The sequence below is a fragment of the Rhinatrema bivittatum genome, chromosome 7 (assembly GCF_901001135.1).
Source record: "Rhinatrema bivittatum chromosome 7, aRhiBiv1.1, whole genome shotgun sequence".
In the NCBI taxonomy this organism is placed as follows: domain Eukaryota; kingdom Metazoa; phylum Chordata; class Amphibia; order Gymnophiona; family Rhinatrematidae; genus Rhinatrema; species Rhinatrema bivittatum.
Genome location: NC_042621.1, coordinates 158,772,695 through 158,794,339, shown reverse-complemented (window position 1 = coordinate 158,794,339; position 21,645 = coordinate 158,772,695). Strand labels below are relative to the sequence as shown.

The 21,645-nt window shown below is 42.4% G+C and overlaps 1 protein-coding gene across 3 annotated transcripts in view; it reads left to right on the top strand.

Moving 5' to 3' along the window:
- The window catches only part of NRG3 (neuregulin 3), a 1,991,595-nt gene that overhangs the window by 743,401 nt on the left and 1,226,549 nt on the right, over positions 1 to 21,645 (top strand). For all 3 annotated transcript variants that reach the window (XM_029609451.1, XM_029609452.1, XM_029609450.1), the window contains exon 2: positions 9,534 to 9,663. In XM_029609451.1, coding sequence (XP_029465311.1) covers positions 9,534 to 9,663 — 130 coding nt within the window. The remainder of the gene's footprint in view (positions 1 to 9,533; positions 9,664 to 21,645) is intronic.

Below are 21,645 nucleotides of genomic sequence, written 5' to 3'. Positions count from 1 at the left end.
TACAATTTTTGTACACCCTTAAGTGGACATAAACAATGGACCATTCACTTTTGTCACAACAAAGCACAGTGAGTGAATTTTTAAAGTGAGCCCCAAGCAGGTACCTCCCGGTCCTGAACCCTTCTTTCAGGGTTAAAAATTATGAGGAAGCCATAGTGGACTCATAGTGGCATTAAATGGGTGTTGTGCAAGAGACCAACACAGAAAGCATATAATCCGTAAGGACCAACACATGAGATCTTGGGAGCAATAGACCTCTACATTCAGCACTGAGGCTAGTTTATGACAGAGGCAGCTTGTAGGCTCCTGTGGTTCACAGCTGACAACACCTGTTCTAGTCATGAGGCTAGACACCGAGCTGAGGATATACTATCAGCACACCTTCCTTGTCACCACAAACTGTTATAGTGACAAACACTACATGAGACACAGCCTATAGGACAGCTACTCTTCCCTGGGGGCCTCAAGTCAGGGCTGTCATCTGGACCAGCAAGAGCCTTAACCCTAAGCCATCTGATAGTGGATTTCTCAGCTAGGGCTCTGTACTTTTTGCACACAGCTCACCCCAGGAGTCTTCAGCCTATATGCTTTAAGGGTGCTCACAAATAGCATAAGGAGTGGAATAGATACTAGCTAGTGCTTTAAACATACAATTCTGCATAATTTCTGCACAAGCCAACAAGCCCTGAGCTGGACAACCAAGGGTCATGCAGCACCGTAACATCTCCAAAGGTTACCTGTGACCTGTCTGGCTAGGCTAATTGCTTCTAATATACCTTTGCAGTAGGTTAAATGAGGGGAAGGTTTGGCTAGAAGACATGTGGGTGCTCAAAGAATATTTAGAAACTATCCTGTGACCTTGACAATTGCAAGGTCACTTTTGTTGCACTGGAGGTGGACCTTTGGGCCGTGGTGGGGTTGACACTACCCGTTGGAGGGAATCCTATGGGTCCCCACTGTCGGCAGACAGAGAGGGCTGATGGATGGAGGCTGGCTGGTGCTTCACCAATACCAGCCCTCGTTCCCCACTGGTTGAGCCTTTGGGTGCTGGGGCCGGCTGGCCTTAGGTAGCCTCCGTCAGTGGTCGACGATGGGTGGATCGAGGTCAGCCCAGAGTCAGCAACTAGTGTAGGTATCAGTCAGTTCTGGACAAGGCGGAGTCCCATAGACCCGGGCACCAATAGGAACACAGTCTGACAGAGGGCGCCTGAGCAAGAGCAGGCCGAAGCCTGAATGAACCATATCCAGGACAAAAGCTGAAGAGGCATCTTTAAGCAAGCTGGGGTCAGGGCTGGTGGCAATCTGGAAGCAATGGCAAGCAAGGCTGAGGACTGGACGAGGAGAGAGTCAAAGGATGGTCAGAACAAGCAGAAGTCTAGGGCTGGAGAGAAGCAACGGCATAGTCAAGTGATGCAGAGGTCCGGGGCTGGAGAGAGGCAACGGAGTAGTCAGGCAATGCAGAGGTCCGTGGCTGGAGAGAGGCAGAGGTCCGTGGCTGGAGAGAGGCAACGGAGTAGTCAGGCAATGCAGAGGTCCGTGGCTGGAGAGAGGCAACGGAGTAGTCAGGCAATGCAGAGGTCCGTGGCTGGAGAGAGGCAACGGCGTAGTCAGGCAATGCAGAGGTCCATGGCTGGAGAGAGGCAACGGAGTAGTCAGGAATTGCAGAGGTCCAGGGCTGGAGAGAGGCAGCGGAGTAGTCAGGCAATGCAGAGGTCCAGGGCTGGAGAGAGGCAACGGAGTAGTCAGGCAATGCAGAGGTCCGTGGCTGGAGAGAGGCAACGGAGTAGTCAGGCAAGGCAGAGGTCAAACCAGGTCAGCAATCTGAAGGAGAGATGAAAGAACAGGAACGAAGGCAATCAGGATTGGGAACCAGGAACTGAAAAGGCAACGAGTACTCGACTAGCAAGGGGCATGGTATAGGGCGAGATTATGAAATACACAGCAGATCAGCTTTATATCTGCTACGCTGGGTAGCACATACATTAAAGCTTCCCCCATTTTCTCCAAACAGCTAAATCTACTTTTCATAACTCCAAAAGGTGCATTTTATGACATAATGAGTTGAACATAAGGCCTCAATTTTCCTCATCTCTGCTGGCGTGTTGGGAATTGCAAAGAGAGTGAGAAGCCAGGTTCGGCAACCATATCTTGAATCTCCTGTGCAAAACCACAGAATGGCTGCATTATTCACTTCACGGTGACTTGGAGATATCAATGGCAAGATACAGTCTAATGTTATCTCAATATTAGCATAGCCGTCAAATACTATTTCCCTACACAAAGTCCATAGCACTTTTGGTGGCGACACAATGAACAGTTTAGGACTTGCTTATTCTTTCAGCTCTTCCAGAATGGCTAACTGCATATGGTGATCCTAACAACTGTGTGCCTGTCACTCATAAAGAAGCAAAGAGTACCAGTTTCTAGCCCTCATCAAACACTGGAGTTGTACATCACAGCTGCCATACATGTCCTAGTCAATAACCTTCAACCTTGTGCTATGATAGTACAAATCCCTGGCTGCTCGCTGTATGTCCTCTCCAGATACACATTGGTATGATCTAACACACTGAAGATGGTAGGTAAAATCATGAGCATGCTGCAACTTTTGCTTTACCTATGTGATCGTCAAGACATACTGTGGCTGACATCCTGGCTGACCAATGACTAACTGGCAACACATGATCTGGGAGTCATAGCAGTGTGAATACTGAAAGAATGTGAGTAACCAAACACATTTCTACTGATGCAAATGTGAGGCTTGAAAAGGACTAATTTATTCTGTGAAGCCTTAGAAAGTCTATTGTAGTTGGCCACTCACAAAGCTTTGTGGTAAGTGCATTATGTAGGACCACAGCATTAGCAGGACTCTCCAGCATGGTGAGAGAAAGACAGGCCTTGGTGCTCTGGCATGTACACCTAAGAGTACCAGGCATTTGTCTTTTAGCAATGCTGTTATTTCCCCCACAGCCCTCCCCCATGTCCCAGCCAGTTGATGGAAAACAGAGCCAGAGAGAGAAGCATTTGACCTACCTATGAGCCAACCGTCACTATAGAGGCTGTCCTGAAATTCTTTAAAGAGGCTCAATTGCCTAAGTATAAAAGAATTGTGCGCAGCTCCAGGGTGCCTGGCCAAGACATCAAGGATACACAGTTATGCGTCACAAACCACTTGTACATTGATAGAGTGGAAAAATTTTCTGTTGCAGAAAATCTCCTTCCTGTTACGTGGTGGAATGATGGTTAGTTGAGTATAGTCAATAGCTTCTAGTACATTGGGAAAGGGTGCAATGGCATAAAAGCCTCTCTTGATATCCATCAAGTCCTACCTATCCCAAGGAAATGCTGTATAGTGCTCAATGTGGTCAGATACTGCTTCTTTGATCTGGCCTAGACAGCATGAAAAAGTGCTCTGGTCCATTCCCCGATGACCCCTACTGTAGTTTGGAAGGAGCCAGATACCATGAAATGCAGGGTGGCCAATAGTTTGGAAATGCTAGGTATAGCATGAAACAGTTCCGTGACCAGATCTAGATCCCCTTTTATTTCCTCATATAATTCTAGAATAGCCCTAGAGCTGAGGCAATGCCTTCTTAACGCATATTATTCTGGCATGCCCAGAAAAGATGTTCATGGAAGAAAGATGTGCTCCCTGCATTTCCTCCACCATGGCTGCCTGCATGGCAAACACTATCATGGGCCCTGATGCTCTCCCTGCAAGTCAGTGGCTCAGGCTCCAGTGCAGGAACTTCCCTAGGAGGGGTGGGAATACCCCTTGACTTTTCTGGAAATTGTTGTTGTTGCTGTTCTTCTTCTTCTTCTTGTTGGCTGTGGTGATCCTCCTCAAGCATGCAGTATCCCCTTACAAGTACACTTGCCACAAACATAATGGGTCTAGGAACAGTTTGGAGCAGCTGTTTGTTTTTGGCCCATGAAAGCATGGTAGCTGTTTTTACTATTAGGTAGGAATGTGCTTTGGCCAAACCTTTCGGTTTGGCCTTCGTTATTCGCCTGCCACAGGAAATTTTGGTTTCCCACAGTTCGAGCCTTTTTGTTTTCGGCCATCCTGAATTTTGTGTTAGTGCGCACTAACCCCAAAAAACAAAATTTCCCTTCATTTTTTGGGGTGGCCGAAACAGGCCGAATTAGACAATTTAGTTGACATTTTCTAATTTGTCCTAGATGAATGCACATCCCTATTATTAGGTCTCATTTTATTGTGCGCAATAATAGCTGCAAACCATGCTAATGGCCATGCAATTACGATAAAAAACTGGTTTTGCCCATAGTGCCAAAAAAATAGGTGTAGTTATTTCTGTCGTTAAATCTAGCATTATTGTGTGTTAATCTAATGCATTTGGTGGTAGGAGACCCTACTTTGCATTAACTCCTCCCACTTTCATACTCAGTGTTGAATTTGCAATTACATTTGCATCATGATATTTATCACATGTGTTAGGGCTTTATTGCATTCATTAGAGATAAAGTTAACCTTCAATAGCTTGTTTAATTACTCTCCCCACTTATGTTCTCCTAGTTCCACACCCTGTTACAATATAACCTACTTAACTCGTTCCATGTAAACCGATGTGATAACACATGTTGAATGTCGGTATATAAAAGCAAATAAATATACATAAATAAATTAGGGCCTTATCATGTGCATTAAGGCCCTAACGTGAATTAAAAAATGACCCTGTAAGTTTGTACCTGAGGCAAAAGAAATTACAGTGACTTGCCTGAGGTTACAAGGAGTGGCAGTGAGATTTAAATGCTAGTCTCTCTGTTGGTAACCTGCTGCTTTAACCACTAGGCTACTCCTCCATCTGTCCAGATTCTTTCTTATGACTGTTTATATCCCCTGTGACAGTCATCCAAGGTCTTTTTTTTGCAGTTTTTCAAGTCTCTTTAGACCTTAGATAATGCAGCTGATTTCTTTGCTACATTAGCTACACTTATTCAAAAAGGAGAAAAGCTTCCCCAAGAGCCAAAATGGATTTAGTGAAGGGGAGTCTTGAATTACAAATCTGTCAGATTATTTGAAGAGGTTAATAAACATGTGGACAAGAATAAGTCAGTTGATATAGTATATATGGATTTTTATGAGGCATTGTACAAAGTCCCTCATGAGAGGCTCATCAGAGAATTATAGTCATGGGATAGGAGGAAATGTGCATTAGTAACTAGTAAAAGTAAAAGACAGGAAACAAAAAGTAGGACTGAATGGTCAAAATTATCATCTCTTATGAAGCAGTTGAAAGCATATCTCTTTTTACAAGTTTTTGCCAACTGCATTGTATGAGTTTGTATTGATTATACTGAAACTGCAGCTCTTTGAACTATTTTGAAGGACTTTTCTGTGATACTCATGCATATGATTGTGTAGTTTCTATCCACCTACTTCTGTTCAGGCTTTTATTGGTTTAGTGAAGTTGTTTTTGTATGTCTTGTTTTTATTATATTGGTTTTTAACCATTTTTTGAATGTATTTTTGTTAGCATTTTAAAGCTTTGTATTGGCAGGTTATAAACTTTTAAAAATAAATAGTGAAGTGTTCCCAGGGATCTGTACTTGGACCAGTGTTTTTTTTTTAATACATTTATAAATGATTTGGTAAAGGGCATAATGAGTAAGGTTGTCAAATTTTCAGATGAAGCAAAATGATTCAAAGTAATTAAATCACAAATGTAGGATGAGGAATTGCAAGAGAACTTTGCAAGACGGGGGATTATACATCTAGAGGGTAGATGAATTCTAATGTTGATAAGTGCAAAGGGTATATAATGTTGACAAGTGCATGCATATAGGGTAGAATAATCCAAACTCTAGTTACACAATGTTGTATTCTGTTTTAAACACCACCACATGGAGAAAGAATCTTTGAGTCACTGAGCCAATACCTTGAAACCCTCGATTAAGTGTATGATGGCAGTCAAAAAACAAATAGAATATTATTTATTGTCAGGAAAGAAATGGAAAATAAATCAGAAGATAATTATTATACCTCTATTTTGATATATAATGTAACTATATCTTGAGTATGGTATTTAGTTCTTGTCACCCATCTCAAAAAAGATATAATAGAACCAGAACGAGAGATAAATACTTGACTACTATGTAGCCCTTATATAAAGTAGGGATGTGAATCGTGTCCTCGATCGTCTTAACGATCGATTTCGGCTGGGAGGGGGAGGGAATCGTATTGTTGCTGTTTGGGGGGGTAAAATATCGTGAAAAATCATGAAAAATCGAAAAATCGCAAAACCGGCACATTAAAACCCCCTAAAACCCACCCCCGACCCTTTAAATTAAATCCCCCACCCTCCCGAACCCCCCCCAAATGACTTAAATAACCTGCGGGTCCAGCGGCGGTCCGGAACGGCAGCGGTCCGGAACGGGCTCCTGCTCCTGAATCTTGTTGTCTTCAGCCGGCGCCATTTTCCAAAATGGCGCCGAAAAATGGCGGCGGCCATAGACGAACACGATTGGACGGCAGGAGGTCCTTCCGGACCCCCGCTGGACTTTTGGCAAGTCTCGTGGGGGTCAGGAGGCCCCCCACAAGCTGGCCAAAAGTTCCTGGAGGTCCAGCGGGGGTCAGGGAACGATTTCCCGCCGCAAATCGTTTTCGTATGGAAAATGGCGCCGGCAGGAGATCGACTGCAGGAGGTCGTTCAGCGAGGTTCCGGCGCCTTGCTGAACAACCTCCTGCAGTCGATCTCCTGCCGGCGCCATTTTCCGTACGAAAACGATTCGCGGCGGGAAATCGCTCCCTGACCCCCGCTGGACCTCCAGGAACTTTTGGCCAGCTTGTGGGGGGCCTCCTGACCCCCACGAGACTTGCCAAAAGTCCAGCGGGGGTCCGGAAGGACCTCCTGCCGTCCAATCGTGTTCGTCTATGGCCGCCGCCATTTTTCGGCGCCATTTTGGAAAATGGCGCCGGCTGAAGACAACAAGATTCAGGAGCAGGAGCCCGTTCCGGACCGCTGCCGTTCCGGACCGCCGCTGGACCCGCAGGTTATTTAAGTCATTTGGGGGGGGTTCGGGAGGGTGGGGGATTTAATTTAAAGGGTCGGGGGTGGGTTTTAGGGGGTTTTAGTGTGCCGGCTCACGATTCTAACGATTTATAACGATAAATCGTTAGAATCTCTATTGTATTGTGTTCCATAACGGTTTAAGACGATATTAAAATTATCGGACGATAATTTTAATCGTCCTAAAACGATTCACATCCCTAATATAAAGTCACTCTCTCTCTTCCTCTCCCTACCTCCTTCTCTCTCTCTCTCTCTCTACTCCTTTTCTCCTCTCCTTTCCCAATCCCAGAAATGGCCAAAATTCAATTCAAAAAATGTTACAGAAATTGTGTTGTGGCCATTTTGGGCATTTCGCACCATCTAATGCCAGGAAAAAAGGTGTAGTTATTTCTGGCATTAAAATCATGTGACAGCATGCATTATGCTATTGCACAGTGTGACATTGCCCCTCATTTTACTAAATCCTGCCCAAACCCCTCCCTCATCCCACCCCTCCAAACAATTTGCATTCGTGCAATGCGTTAATGTTCTTATCACATGGGTTATAGCATTAACACATGCATTAATGCCATAACACATTTGCTTTCTCAATCTTTTTAAAATATTTTCTTTCACTCTGTGTGAAGCAAGGATCTTCAACATTTCTGCCTTTTGTCTCTGAGATCCATCAGAGGAATGACTGAGAACATAGTACATTGCTCAGTTTCACTTTCATCCCAAAAAAAATGAAGTCATAGCATGTATCTGCCAGCTGGGACAGGCTTGTTGAATATGTGCTGAAATATAGATTTATTTTTTCAATGCCCCATCCCCAACTGAATCTATCTGGCTTGAGTACAAACAATTCAAGCTTTTCTTTCCCCATAGACTTTAGTTTTATTTTTTTATTGCATTTATATAAACCATGAACAATACAAAGATAAAAACAACAATCACATCTATTCAATGGTTTATTGTAACCCATTGTTTCATTTTCTCTGATAATTCTAGGTTATGTATTTTTTTTTGTATCATTAGAAAGGTAATATAACCTTACTGGTTCCCAAATACTTTGGTTCTTTTTAGAATAATTTTGATTTTTGGCAGCAGATAATTCAATTCTTTATGATCAGCATATTGTATTCTAGCACCAGTTAAAAGTAATAAAACTTCCCACTTTCAAATTATGAATAGCAGACCAGAATAATCCATGTGGAGCCTAAAAATGTAACGCAAAAAATTAGCTTATGCTACCATTATTTTATACCAAGTTCTCATCAAAAGCCCCATGTAAGTGATGTTCAATATTGTTCACACAATGCTAATGTCCCAATGTCCTGACACTAGCTAATGTTTTGTAGCATTCATTGCATCAGGGAACACAATCAAAATAACTAATCTGTAGACTATGCTCAGTATTGGGTGAAAAACGCTTTACTACTTAGAAAAGAAACCCTACCCTTCAACTATTTCTCAACACAATGTCTAAGTTGAAAACATCAACCCCATAGACCAGGGGTGGGCAATTCCGGTCCTCGAGGGCTGCAAACCAATCGGGTTTTCAGGATACCCCTAATGAATATGCATGAAATAGATTTGCATACAACTGAGGCAGTGTGTATGCAGGTCTCTCTCATGCATATTCATTAAGGATATCCTGAAAACCCGACTGGTTTGCAGCCCTCGAGGACCGGAATTGCCCACCCCTGCCATATTTAATATGACTATAATGAATGAGCTGAATCGATTTGACTTATTTGAATTCTTCTCCCATTTGGTTTGGTTGATCCAAACAAAACCAAAAATCAACTTCTTCATTGCATTTGGATCTAAACCAATGCATAAACCTGCTGAGCAGCCATTAGCCATAATACAACTTCACACTAAAATATCTGTATCTTAATAATATAGTAAAGAAAGATAGAGAAAATTTAATTGTGCTGCTATTACATATTTGCAATTGTCACTACAAAATGACAAATATTTATTGATTTCTGTAAAGTACTCACTAAATTCATTGATTGCATGATTAATGATCTTTGACTGACAATAAAAGAGACAGAAGGATGTGTTAATTTTATAAACTAGCATGTTTATTACAATTTAAATTAAGGCAAGTAAATTTGGAAAGCTTTACTGTAATATAATTTAACATTTACCGCTAATATATTTTTCAAACTAAAAATGCATTGGAGTGAATCCAATTAAACCTTAATTTAGAAATAGGAAAAAAAATGAATTTAATAGCCATTTTTAATTGTATTATACTTACTCCACACTCACACTGAATATTAATTGCTTAAGATGTCTTGGTCAATCAGGTTTTACTAGAGCCAATATATTTTGGCAGATTAAAATGTTTTTTTCATAATTGCATATTTTCAATGGATGCACATATGAAAGTTAAACCTTATTCAAGAAAAAGAACTACTTTTTACCTAATAGCAAATTATATCTAATTGCTGGACAGTGTTTCAAACTGTAATCTTATTTCTTTCTTTCTTTTAATCTCCTTTATAGACACCACCACATATTCCACTGAGCGATCAGAGCACTTTAAACCATGCAAAGACAAGGATCTTTCGTATTGTCTAAATGATGGGGAATGCTTTGTGATTGAAACACTAACAGGATCACATAAACACTGCCGGTAAGTATTAACATCAAAGATTTATGAAACTTACTATACTGTCCTTAAGGCCACAGTGACTTATGAAGAAAAAATAGGTATGTAGTGACATGGGTTAATTGTAAACTTGTCACAAATGTTTTATGCCAGAGTTTCTATGGTAGACAATAATGTAATGTCACCAGAGGTCACTGTTTCTTTTAAGAACATTGGCTTCCAATTACTCTAACTCAATCTAATGTACTATGTCACAAAATACAAGGGACCATAATGTCCCATCAGTTAACTCATGCACTACCTTAATATTGAGCTCAGACTAAATTTGAAAACCAAGTAGTAAAAATTGAAAATGTACTATACTTTTAAACTTATTGTGGTAGATATTCAAAGCTGGCCATATAAGTATCTTAGCCAGTTAGAACTAATCCACTTAAGTTATAATGTATATTCAGTGGCCCAGTGAAACCACTAAACATACTCATATGTATACGCACTTAGCCGGATAAGTCTACCCGACAAAGTTTAGACCTGCTCCATGGGGCATCCAAACTATGCAAATATTGGTAGATAGCTGTATAAGTTATTTGGCTAACTCGCTCTGCCCCCGTTCTGCCCAACACATGCTTAATTTTCCTGCGTGTAACCTTTAGCCACATAAGGGACTTATACAGCTAAGTGCAGCTGCTGAATGTAAGCGCATATTCAGCTGCTGCTACCTTGCCACATTTGTCCTACTTATCTTGCTAAATAGATCTGAACATGCTTTGTATATCTGTCCCTATGTTTAAAGTAACTTAAAAATTACATTTAGGAAAGCTTTCTTGTTCATCTAGATTTCTTATGAGAACTTAGGATAAAGCCAACTTCAAAATGTCTAGGTGAATGAGCATCAAAATGAGGGACTTTTATAAATTGCGATTGATTGATTAGTTTTTGGATTTAAAATTCCATAACTTAGGAAGCCAAGACCTGCACTTGGCTCTATGTTGTCCCACTCACAATAAATGCAATACAACTTTTGGCTTTACAAAAGGTAGCAGTTTATTCTTAACCCGAGCCCTCACAAATCCAGTAACGAATGTAACAACTCAAACAGTACCCCCTGCCATCCCCTCCCTCTTTTCTTTTTGTGCCTCAACCACATTGTCCCAGTGGTGAGGTATACTATTGCTCCCCCTCCTTTCTTACCTCGCCTCGTCCCAGTGAGAGTAAGCCGCGGCCTTGAGCTTTAGCCCCCTAGCTCACTGACCATCTCATGTAGCAGCCCCCCCAACTACACGAGATCCACCCCCCCCCCCCCCAATGGTCTTTTCAACATTACAGTTACAACTTGGGCTCAGGTTTCTACCACAAACAAGGATTATCCAGAACATCCTTGTTCCCCCACTGCAGCCTTTTCTTACCCTTGAATCACTCTTTCCAATCCTTCCTGCAAGGCATTATTGAACAAATCCATCTCAATCTCTGACAGGTGCACTCCGTCTCCCCTAAACAACCCTTCAGTCAAATCCCACGTCCACTCATGTCATATCCAAAACCCTCCTTGTTTAACCACTCACCTTCTTATCTGCCTCTTCAATTTCTTTACACCCTGTTTCCACAAGGTCTCATCCTTGCATTGCAGTCGCACGATTAAATCCGACCAACCCACTCAAATGCTGGGCCATAGCATTGCCATAGCACCATGACTCTTGCTAAATCCTTCCTAATCATGGCTACCAAGTCCCTGCACGAGTACCTCCCCACATCATTTCCCCCTAAATGTAGCAATAAAATTTGTGGTATCCTACCACCTCTGCCCGCTCCTGCAGGAAGGCTATCAGCTCTGCCCATTGCATTCCCCTCTTGCCAAACCATATGATCTTCCAAAGCCACTTATCCAAGTGTAGATTTTTTCCATATGGCCTTTGCGCTGCCCGTTGCTGCCCCAGAATGGCCCATGACCCAGGCACACCCCTGCTCTCTGAATACCCCTTTTGGCTCTGCAAGAGAAGAAAATACCAGTTAAAAAACCCCATACCCTGGCTCTCCCCCTTTCTTTGCTGCTTATTTCCTAACATAGGACTTGAACGCTTTTGACCTCCATCTGCCAATCGCTTTCATCGCAACTTCTGACATGCTGCTTTCCACCGCCATCATGGCTTCCCCCATTCAAAATGAATGCGAACTGTAACATTCCGCATCCCACCCAAGCCCTCCCACCACAGCTTTCAAAACTTGTATGAATTAAAAGCTCATTAGCGGAACCCCATCTCTGTGTACCAAGAAGGAACCTGCCACTCTGGGACGTACTTTCACGTTGCCCTGAGTCATTCACACAGGGCACACCAAAGCGTTACTAGCCGGGATCAATCTGATGCATTGGCCTTTTCCCTTATGATCGGTCTTGGACCTCCTCATACAAACTGTCACCATATCTCCCTGTATTTGTATGTGATCAATCATTAACCCCACTCCCGCAGTGTTAGTCTTGGATCTCGCTACCAACTCACTAATCCTTGTCACCTCAAAGAAGGCCAATAAAAAGGTGACCCGGAATAATAAAACCTCATAACCAGACCAGCACACAGAGGCTAATTGCTCTGCAATGCAAATGAAATCCAAGTATCTGATGGGCCACCTCTTATCCCCTACTCCCTCCTGATCCCGCTGCCATCCCCCTAATACTCTTTTAACCACAAACTCACCGCCGGGTTCCCCCATTCCCCTAGCTTTTTGAAGAATGAAAACCCCGCTATGTGGGCTTTGACCGAGGTCAAGGAGTAGCCACTGCTCTTCGTCCACAGTATAAATTGCACTATCAACTCCTCTCTCACCGGTCCTCCTCTCCATCCTGTCAACTGCAGGAAGCGTGTAACATAGGCTGCCCAAGTGGCGGGAGATTTCTGAATCAATCTCCATTCTTCCTCCGACCAAGCCACCAAAGGTATTCTGGAAAATGTCCAGCCTTCCTGAAAGCATGCCAACTCCCTGAAGAGACTCCACTTGAAATGAGAGAGTGCATCAGCAATCACATTTTGAATGCCCGGGATATGCCTAGCTCTAATGTTAATATTCTATTGCAAACAGAGACCTACTAACTCCCATAGCAGGGCAGATACCTGCATGCACTTGGCTCAGCACACCACCATCCATGAAAATATACTGCAAAACCTGATGCATTTGCTGCGTCCGAGTATAACTCCATATCAAAATTTGATATCTCGCTGTCTGGTATCAATCGCACCCCAGTGAACGACTCCAGGAATACCTCCCACACCCCCAATTCATTTTTGACCTTACGAGTCACCCATATAAAATGATGACCTGCTCAGATTCCCACCATGGAAGCCAATAACCTCCTGATGAACGCCCGTCCCATTGGAATGACCCGATTGGCAAAATTGAGTGATCCAATCAAGGACTGCATCCGCCACAATGTTACTTTAGTCGCCTCTCACTTCCTGCACCAACTTCTTCAGCTTCAACACCTTTTCCATCAGCAATCTCGACACCATTGCCTCAGAGTCCAACTCAATACCCAAAAAGATCAGCTGCGTGGATGGACCTTCAGTCTTATTCTGCGCAATCAGCACCCCCAACCTGCCAGCCACCGTCATAAAACCATCCAGCTGCTCCTGGCACTGATTGGATGTGCTAGGTTCTACAAAATGGAAGTCATCTAGTTACTACAACATGCTGTCACAATGCGTATGTTGCTCAGTCGACCAGTGCAAAAAGGAACTGAAGGCCTCGAAGTATGCGAAGATACCGCACAACCCATGAGGAGACATCGATCTAAAAAATATTTTCCTTCAAATGAAAACCCCAAAAGTGGCAGACTCATCGGATGTATGGGCAACAACCGAAAAGCCGACTTCATATCCATATCTGATCCATATCTGATCTTCATTTTCCTTCTTACTCCAAGTTCTATATTTCCTTGTTACATGTAACTGCTCCTTCTGCACTATTGTTCAAGTTGTTAAGTTTATTATAATTGCACTCCTGTTTCTTGTGAACCAGCATGATGGGACAATCGTCTTGAATGTTGGTATATAAAAAAACTTAAATAAATAAATAAATATCCGCCTTTGCCATCAGCGCACCCCGTCCTCCCCAATGCACTAAATCTAAGGCTGCATCGAATGAAGCATAATGCACGGAATATGCGCTTTTAGGGATAAAATCATTAATTGACTCTCCAACTGGATAGGAAAGATTAAGGATCAATCTATACTTACCAGGTTCCTTCTTTGGAATGACTGCTAACAGATAGAAATGCATCCGATGAAACGGAAGGTCGGCAAACAGCCCAGCGATGCACCCCAAGCGGAACTCTACCTGTAGTTTTTTCCGTGCTACAACCGCCAATCTTACCACCGACCTGGCATTTTTTGAGAAGCCCCATGTAAAGAATTCTAAATCCATCCTTAAAACCATCATATAACAAAACAGCAGCCTTCTTGTCCAGGTAACAATTTAACATTTTTAGCAACCCAGCGATCACTACCAGAGAAAATGACTTTTCTAAAAGGACTTCACTGTTTACCTCCTTTATGGACTGCTCATCCCTGGCTATTGGTGCACTTAGTGGCTGGATGTGCTCCGCCACATGTCCCACACGCATGCCAGAACTTGCAATCTGGAAACAGGCAAGTAGGCTTGTTGAATCTCCAACATACATCAGACCCACTGACCGCCGCTTTGTTCCCCAGCCCTGCCTTACTGTTACTGCCCACTGCATGAAAGGAACTAGGGACTCCTCCCTCGCTCCCTACCCCCGCCACTCACTGCCCCTTTTGCGCTTAAGGCACTCTTGGTCATCTGCGTAAGCCACAGGTTGATATCCTATGTCCACCAAGACATATGACGATTGCCTGCCATTTTATCTTGGAACATTTTGTCCTAGTTGAGCCATGCCCAACCTTCATAGTCCCTAAATGCTCCTAAAATGCTATCCGCATATGCCAGCAAAGGCCTATACTGAGCCAGTTCAGTGTCCCACTACACTTGCCAAACGAAAGGACCCCTCTGACCTAATTCAAAATATTCTTTGCCACCTTGGGTACCCCTGATCCGTCCTTCCCTTTTTTCTTACTCTTTTTCTTATTCTTCCTTCCTCCCTGTCTACCCTCCAATAATTTAAAAATATTCACATACTTGCACTTACGAATGCACTTCCGCATCTTCCGTGGGACTTCCTCCCACAGTTCCATCAGTGATGCCAGTGCTGGGTGACCCATGTCCTGCCTAGGACCCACACCTGCTCCCACATGCCTACCCACCTCCGAGTCACTTGAGGTGGAAGACGAAGACTAAGTTGAGCTGGAATCAGACACTGAACTCGAATGCCATGCTCTCTTCCTCTTTTTGTCCTTACCCCTCCTCTTTGACTCCCCTGCGATCGCACACTCACCTGTTCCTAGTCTCGAGAAGCTCCCTCCCACAGCCTCTGGAGCTCTTGCCATTGCCTTTGAACCTCTCCGCTCCCATTCCTCATTGGGGAGCAGAACCACCCGTTTGTTCCAGGCTTCCTGCTGGGATGTACCAGGAAAATCTGTGTCCATTGTACCTGTCAGCATAGAAACACAGGCCACAAAATTGCCCTTTGACCCGCATCCTGCACATCCCCCTGTGCCCTGTCCTCTGAAACATGTGGAAAAATCACCTTCCGTAACCCCATCACCTTTGCCATACCCAGGCCCCCAGTTCCCGCTAACTACTCCCGACCTGTCCCTGTCCACCTGAGCAACTTCTCTGTACCACATAGGCTAGCCACCAAAACCTCCCGAACCCCAGTAAACCCTACCTGCTGACGGGAAAGGGGGGGTGCCTCCCTGCTGCCTATCTTGAAAACCGTAGGCATACCCATTGGGCAGTACCTGGCGTATGCCCAACACGTTTGCTGCCTCGCTTCTACGGGCATCTCGATCTCTGCCCCATCCCTTATGGAATCCACTGCTAGGGTCGAGACCAGTGTGGTTCCGCAGGATACCCACGAGACCCCCTGTACTCGTATTTCTTTTTCCATCCACTCTGTGAGCCCTGTTCCCATCTGTAGAGCATTGTCCCACGTGGCTAATTCCCCTGGCAAAAATTTGGAATTGTGCCCCACCGATGGAGCAGCAACCTGTCCCCTGCCAGATGCCTCTGAGGCTGGGGATTTTCCTTTGCTATGGCTGTGACCTGGGACAACCTTGAAGATGTCTACTGGGACCATTGGAACTAAAGGCAGGGGTCAGGCCTAGCTGTAAAGAAGCAACGGGTGAATCATGGACTGTAGCATCAAAAACCTCACCAGAGGCATTGAGGGAAATGTCTGGAAAGGTATCCTCCTCCGGACTGGAATGGCCATAAGAGGAAGGGGGAGCCTCCACTTCAGGGCCGCTCTCTCATGAAGCAGATGGGGGGAAGGGGGGTAGGGGGAATAAGACCAGGGCGGCGGTGGGCCTGCTAGGAGCTAAGATCCTATGCCTCCATGAGAGAGTTGGGATCTGTGTGCCTCCTCAGGCTGGGTCCCACGGTCACATCCATGACGATACATCTCCTGCTTGCACTGCTCTAGTCTACGGTAAACAAAAGATTAATAACCTTGTTAAATATAAAATTGTCTGCTTATAAGTATGGTATTTTTGTCTTTTTTTTTTTTTTTGCAAAGGGGGGGAAGGGGAGACTACCAGGCACTGTCCTGGGGGGGGGGGGTACTCTTGAAAGAGGCAGGAAAGCACCCTAGTTGAAGGGAAACCACAGGGATGGTAGAAAAGAAATTACACCCGAAAATATAATTTTAAGCCTACTTGCCTGCAGAATGAGGACTGCGAAAAAAAAGGCAAGCGTGATCTTCTCTGCAGCCGGCCGGGTTCGTCTGGCAGGGGATCTGCTGCATCACCAGCCGGCTGCCATAGCAACGGCCAATGGCATTATCGCTGCAGCCACTGGCCATTGCACCCTCCCCGATGCTCTCTTGTGCTGCCCCTCTGCCGACACGCGCTTGTGCCCTAGTTAGAATTGGTGGCGCAGGACAAGCCTACACTACCTTTCATATGTATTTAATTTTAGTCAGCAAAAGAAACACTTTCTAAATAGAGATCCAAACTTCTCTAGGAGAAAGAGATTACTTATTCAGCAATTGCTGATTACTGATGCAATCAGAAGAAGGAATTGACCACACAGGCCAGAAAAGAGGATATAATACCTTCCCTGAAAGGTCATGTTTAACTTAAAATCTTGTAATATCAGCACAGCATTTTAAAATTGCTGGAATACTTAGGAAATTTCTTCTGCTGTGAAGAAATGCAGCATGGCTTTTCTCAAAACACAAAGGAAGGAGGGAAACACATTGAGCATAAAAGTCATTTGTTCAGCAATGAAAAACATTTCAAAAGCCACAATTTTCACGTGGTTTCAGCAAGCCTTTTAGTGTGTCCCTCCGAAACTGGATGACCTTGTATTCATGTATGTGAAAATTGACATTTGATTTCAAGAGAGGTCCTGAGAATGGGAGCCCCTCAGATATGGTGCCTACTTGGCACCCGACTTTCAAAAACCTACGCCTACCCCTGTCCAGCCCCCTTCACAGTCACCCTCCAAAGAGGAAGCCATGCAGCTAGGGTGATCCAAGTTCTGAGAAGAGAAGTGCTGGCAAAAGTTGCACAACCTCTGGTTATACTTTACAGGTAAGGGTTACTACACCTTCTTCTGTTCAGAGAAGTCAGAAAACTCCCATGCCTAGGATTGATGGGAAAGGCAATCCTAGATATTACTCCTTCTCTTCCTCCATGTCTTCACCATTACTCTACTCTTATTGCTCCTATCACTGACCTTACTAAAACAGGAGCTAATACCAAGGAATGGGCACCTGAAGCAACCCAAGCCTTTGCCCTCCTGAAATCTGCTTTCCTTTCTATACCAGTGCTGAAAGACTTAACACCACATAACCTATTTTTCCTGGAAGTTGACATCTCCTCTGTCGGTGTAGGTACTATTCTTTCACAGTCTGCCTGTAGTGGCAAACTGTTAACCTGTGCCTTCTTTTCTAAAAAGTTCTCCTCAGCAGAAAGAAATTACAGCATTTGCATTTGAGAGCTGTTCACCATTAATCTAGCTTTGGGAAGAGTGATCTCAAGTATTGGAGGGTGCCTTGCATCCCATCACTATCTTCATTCCCCATAAGTATCTGGTGTACCTCCAAACTTCCAAAAGACTTAACCCTCAACAAGCCAGATGGTCCTTGTTCTTTGCCAAGTTTAACTTTTGCCTAACCTATTGGCTGGCATGAAAACATTTTAATGCGCGGGCCATCCATTGCTCCTACCATGTGACAGGGGCCGACCAATGGTACCGATAGCACCTGTCACACGGTAAGGGCAAAGGGCCATCGGTGCCATTTTGATTAGTGGCAGCTGACGGCCTGAGAGGGGGAGATCACTCCTGGGACCCCACTGGACCACCAGGGACTTTCAGTAAGTCTTGGGGGGGGGGGGTCAGGCAAGTCTTGGCAGGTTGGGAGGGTGGGAGGTTGCAATTAATTAAATTTGAAGGGTTGGATTTGAGGTTTTTTGTTTGTTTTTTTAATGTGCTCTTTCTCCCCTCCCCAAAAATGATAAGAAAACCACATAAAATTTCATGGGTTTTCTTATTGCTTCGTTGCCCCTCCGAAATGCGACAAAATAGGAAATAGAGACGATATTTCCTATTTCGTCCCAAATGAATGCACATCTCTAATGATCATATACTATGTGTCAACATTCACCTTCTAATTCAACACCACAGGAAGTACATTTTCTAGATCATAGTCATACATATTCTAGGATATCAAAGTAGCTCTATATAATTTAGTTCATATTGATACTTTTTCTAGGTCAACACATCAGTATATACAATTTGTAATTCTACTAGCAAAACCCCTTATATCATTCATTATATACTGCTTGCTCAGCTAGCATTATCTCTGGTACTGTCATTACAATTATCAGCATACTAGCATTTTACCTTAAATCATATGCCCTTCTAAAGATCCATGTTTTCAGTTCACACTTGAAACTCTTTCTTTCTGTTATCTGACATAATGGCTCTGGAAGTGAGTTCCACAGCTTGGGGTCTGCTATTGAAAACATTTGGTCTCTTATTTGCATTAGGTGAGTGTTCCAAGTGGAGGGTACCATTAGAAGTCCTTTGTTTAGTGATCTTAGGTATCTCTTTGGTATGTAGGGTATCATGCCTTGACTCTACCTGTCAGTGGTGTCAGGGTCCACTCTTCCAAGCCATGACACTAATTAAATGTGGAACTGTTTTCTATTGCATTTGAAAGTAATGTAGCAAGCCTGTACTGCTGTCAATATATTGGCTGCAATTATAAACATCTGTCAATTTAAGGTTCTCCAAAAGATTTGGTGGGATTTCCATGGCTACCTACTTCAGTTCCATTAACCTCAATAAAGGTGATCTTGGGTTGCTGTAGCAACCTGCATCCAACCCACAGAATACCACTAAATACTAGCAGTTTATAAATGGCTAAAATGTATTTATTAAACTCAAATGACATGAATGTTATCTTGTTAAACAAAAATACTCATATTTATTGATCTTTCACTTTAGATTGTTCTGTGATGTTTTTATTTCTCTTATCTGACATATTTTGTGAAAAAAAATTTGAATTGTAATTTTTATAAATGCATTGTGCATTATTTCAATGATATACACAGGGAGAGTAATGAGCAATAAGTATAGCAGTCCTTTACCTGCAGAAAGGACCTTTAATAAAATTACCTGACAAATGAGAGTGTAAAAGTGCATTCATGGGGCCTATATGTGCTCATTTTTATCCATATACAGGTAAGGAGTTCAGGGATGCATTTAGGGGGCGAGTGGTCATTTATATGCATACAGTTACATTTTATTTAATTATGCACATAAATTTGCATGGCAAAGCTGCCTACACCAAATAGGTGTAATTGTATGCCAGAGAAAGTTTTAAAGCAAACCTTTGTGCATAAGTTTGCTTTAAAAATTGGTGTAACATATATATATATATATATATATATATATATATATATATATATAAAATTGGTGTAACATATATATATGAGAACATAATAAGAGAACATAATAAGAGAACATATATATATATAATATATATAAGAGAAATAAAAATATATATATATATATTATATATATATAATATATATATATAATAAGAGAAATAAAACATCACTTTACCCTACATTGCCTCAGGTACAAAAACTTAGATTGTAAGCCCTCTGGTGATAGAGAAATACCTGCAGTACCTGAATGTAAAACCGGTGCGATATCTCAATTGAGATCGAATGTCGGTATATAAAAAAACAATAAAATAAAAAAATAAATAAAATATATAGGGCAACTGACATCAACAATTTACCCTCTGCAAATTGTCCAAAATGCTACAGCTCAGATGCTATTCAACCTACCATGAAGAGAGCACATTACACCTATCTTGCAGCAGCTTCACTAGCTACCAGTACCCCATTGCATTACTTACAAAATTCTGAAAATTATCCATAACCTGTTATATAATTCTAAATCAATCTGGCTTTGCTCCTTACTGAGAATCTACAAACTCACCAGACAGCTTCGATCTATGGACAAATGTACACTAGAAATTCCGTCAGTAAAAATTGAAGGATATATTTTAGATCTCATTATCACCACAGAGAATGTGAAATTGAGTAATTCCCCTTCTATTTTGTTTGTCTCTTGGTCAGATCATGAATTATTATCCTTTTCAGTTTCATCTTAATTTCAAGCTGAAATTAAATTCACTTCTGTGAAATGAAGCCAGAATATTAAGAATATTGACATGGCTGACCTTGCTGAATAGTTTCAGTCATTTCCACCTGATTTTGTAGACGTCTCTTGATATGCAAACTAGAGAGTGGAATTGCACTCTTGAAACTGCATGAAATGTGACTGCCCCTATAAAACGTATTAGAATTAAAAGACAGGGGATTGCCTAGTTGAATTCAGGCTTAGCTTTGCTTAAATGTCAGGTTCAACAATCTGAAAGAAAATGGCATAAGAACAAGTCAGTAAATCAGCTAACAATATTTTACATAGCAGAGATTAAGAATGCTAAAAATAATTTTATTGCTAAACAATTGAGAGCAGCTGAGAATAGACCTAAAAGTCTTATTTACATTGTAGCTAAATTGATGGGGTCTTCTGCAACGTCCTCTTGTAATCTAGCTATACTTTCAGTTAATAGTCTAGCCTAGTGCTCTTCAACAAAAGAAAGTAAATATTCAATATTCATTCTCAGATACTCTTTATGCTGGGGACTTTTTGACAGTAAATATCGAATAGGTGCAGGTTTCATTGATGATGATGACTCTACTATTATTATAGGTGAAAGTCTGGTGGGTCAGATTCAATGGAAAGCATTAAATCCTGTTGTAATTTTTCACAAAGTAAAGTTTTTTTTTGTCTATGAATAATTCTCTTCTAAATTGGATCCTATGCCCTAAGTGTTAATAAAAAAAAAAAAAAAAAAAAAGGAGCTGGGGCTTGCTAAATCTCTTTGACCAAGGTCAATGCATGTCTTGCTAGCAGTGATATTACAGTCTCTTTAAAATTGTCAGTAGTTCTTTCAGTCACTGCAAACATCTGATCCTAAGAATTATCACCTGGTATCTAATATACCATATTTGATGAAAGTGATTGAAAAAAGTTGTTTTCACACAATATGGGAAAGGGTTTCTAAATAAATCATCCCTCACCACTTTCCAGGAAAACCATACTACACTCATTAGAGAAACTATTTAGATGACCTGAATGTATTAACCATTTCCTTCAGAAAGCTATTTCACAAAAAAAATCAAAATTTCCATCCAGCAGTTAGGTCAAATGCAAGCAGAGGGAATAAATAAAAACTTATTAAAAAAAAATAAATGCTTCTTATCACATCTTTTACTGAATCTGAAAACTGGCAATGAACTTCAACAGCACGACTGGAGTCACCCATGATACTCTGTCTTCCTGCTGCTA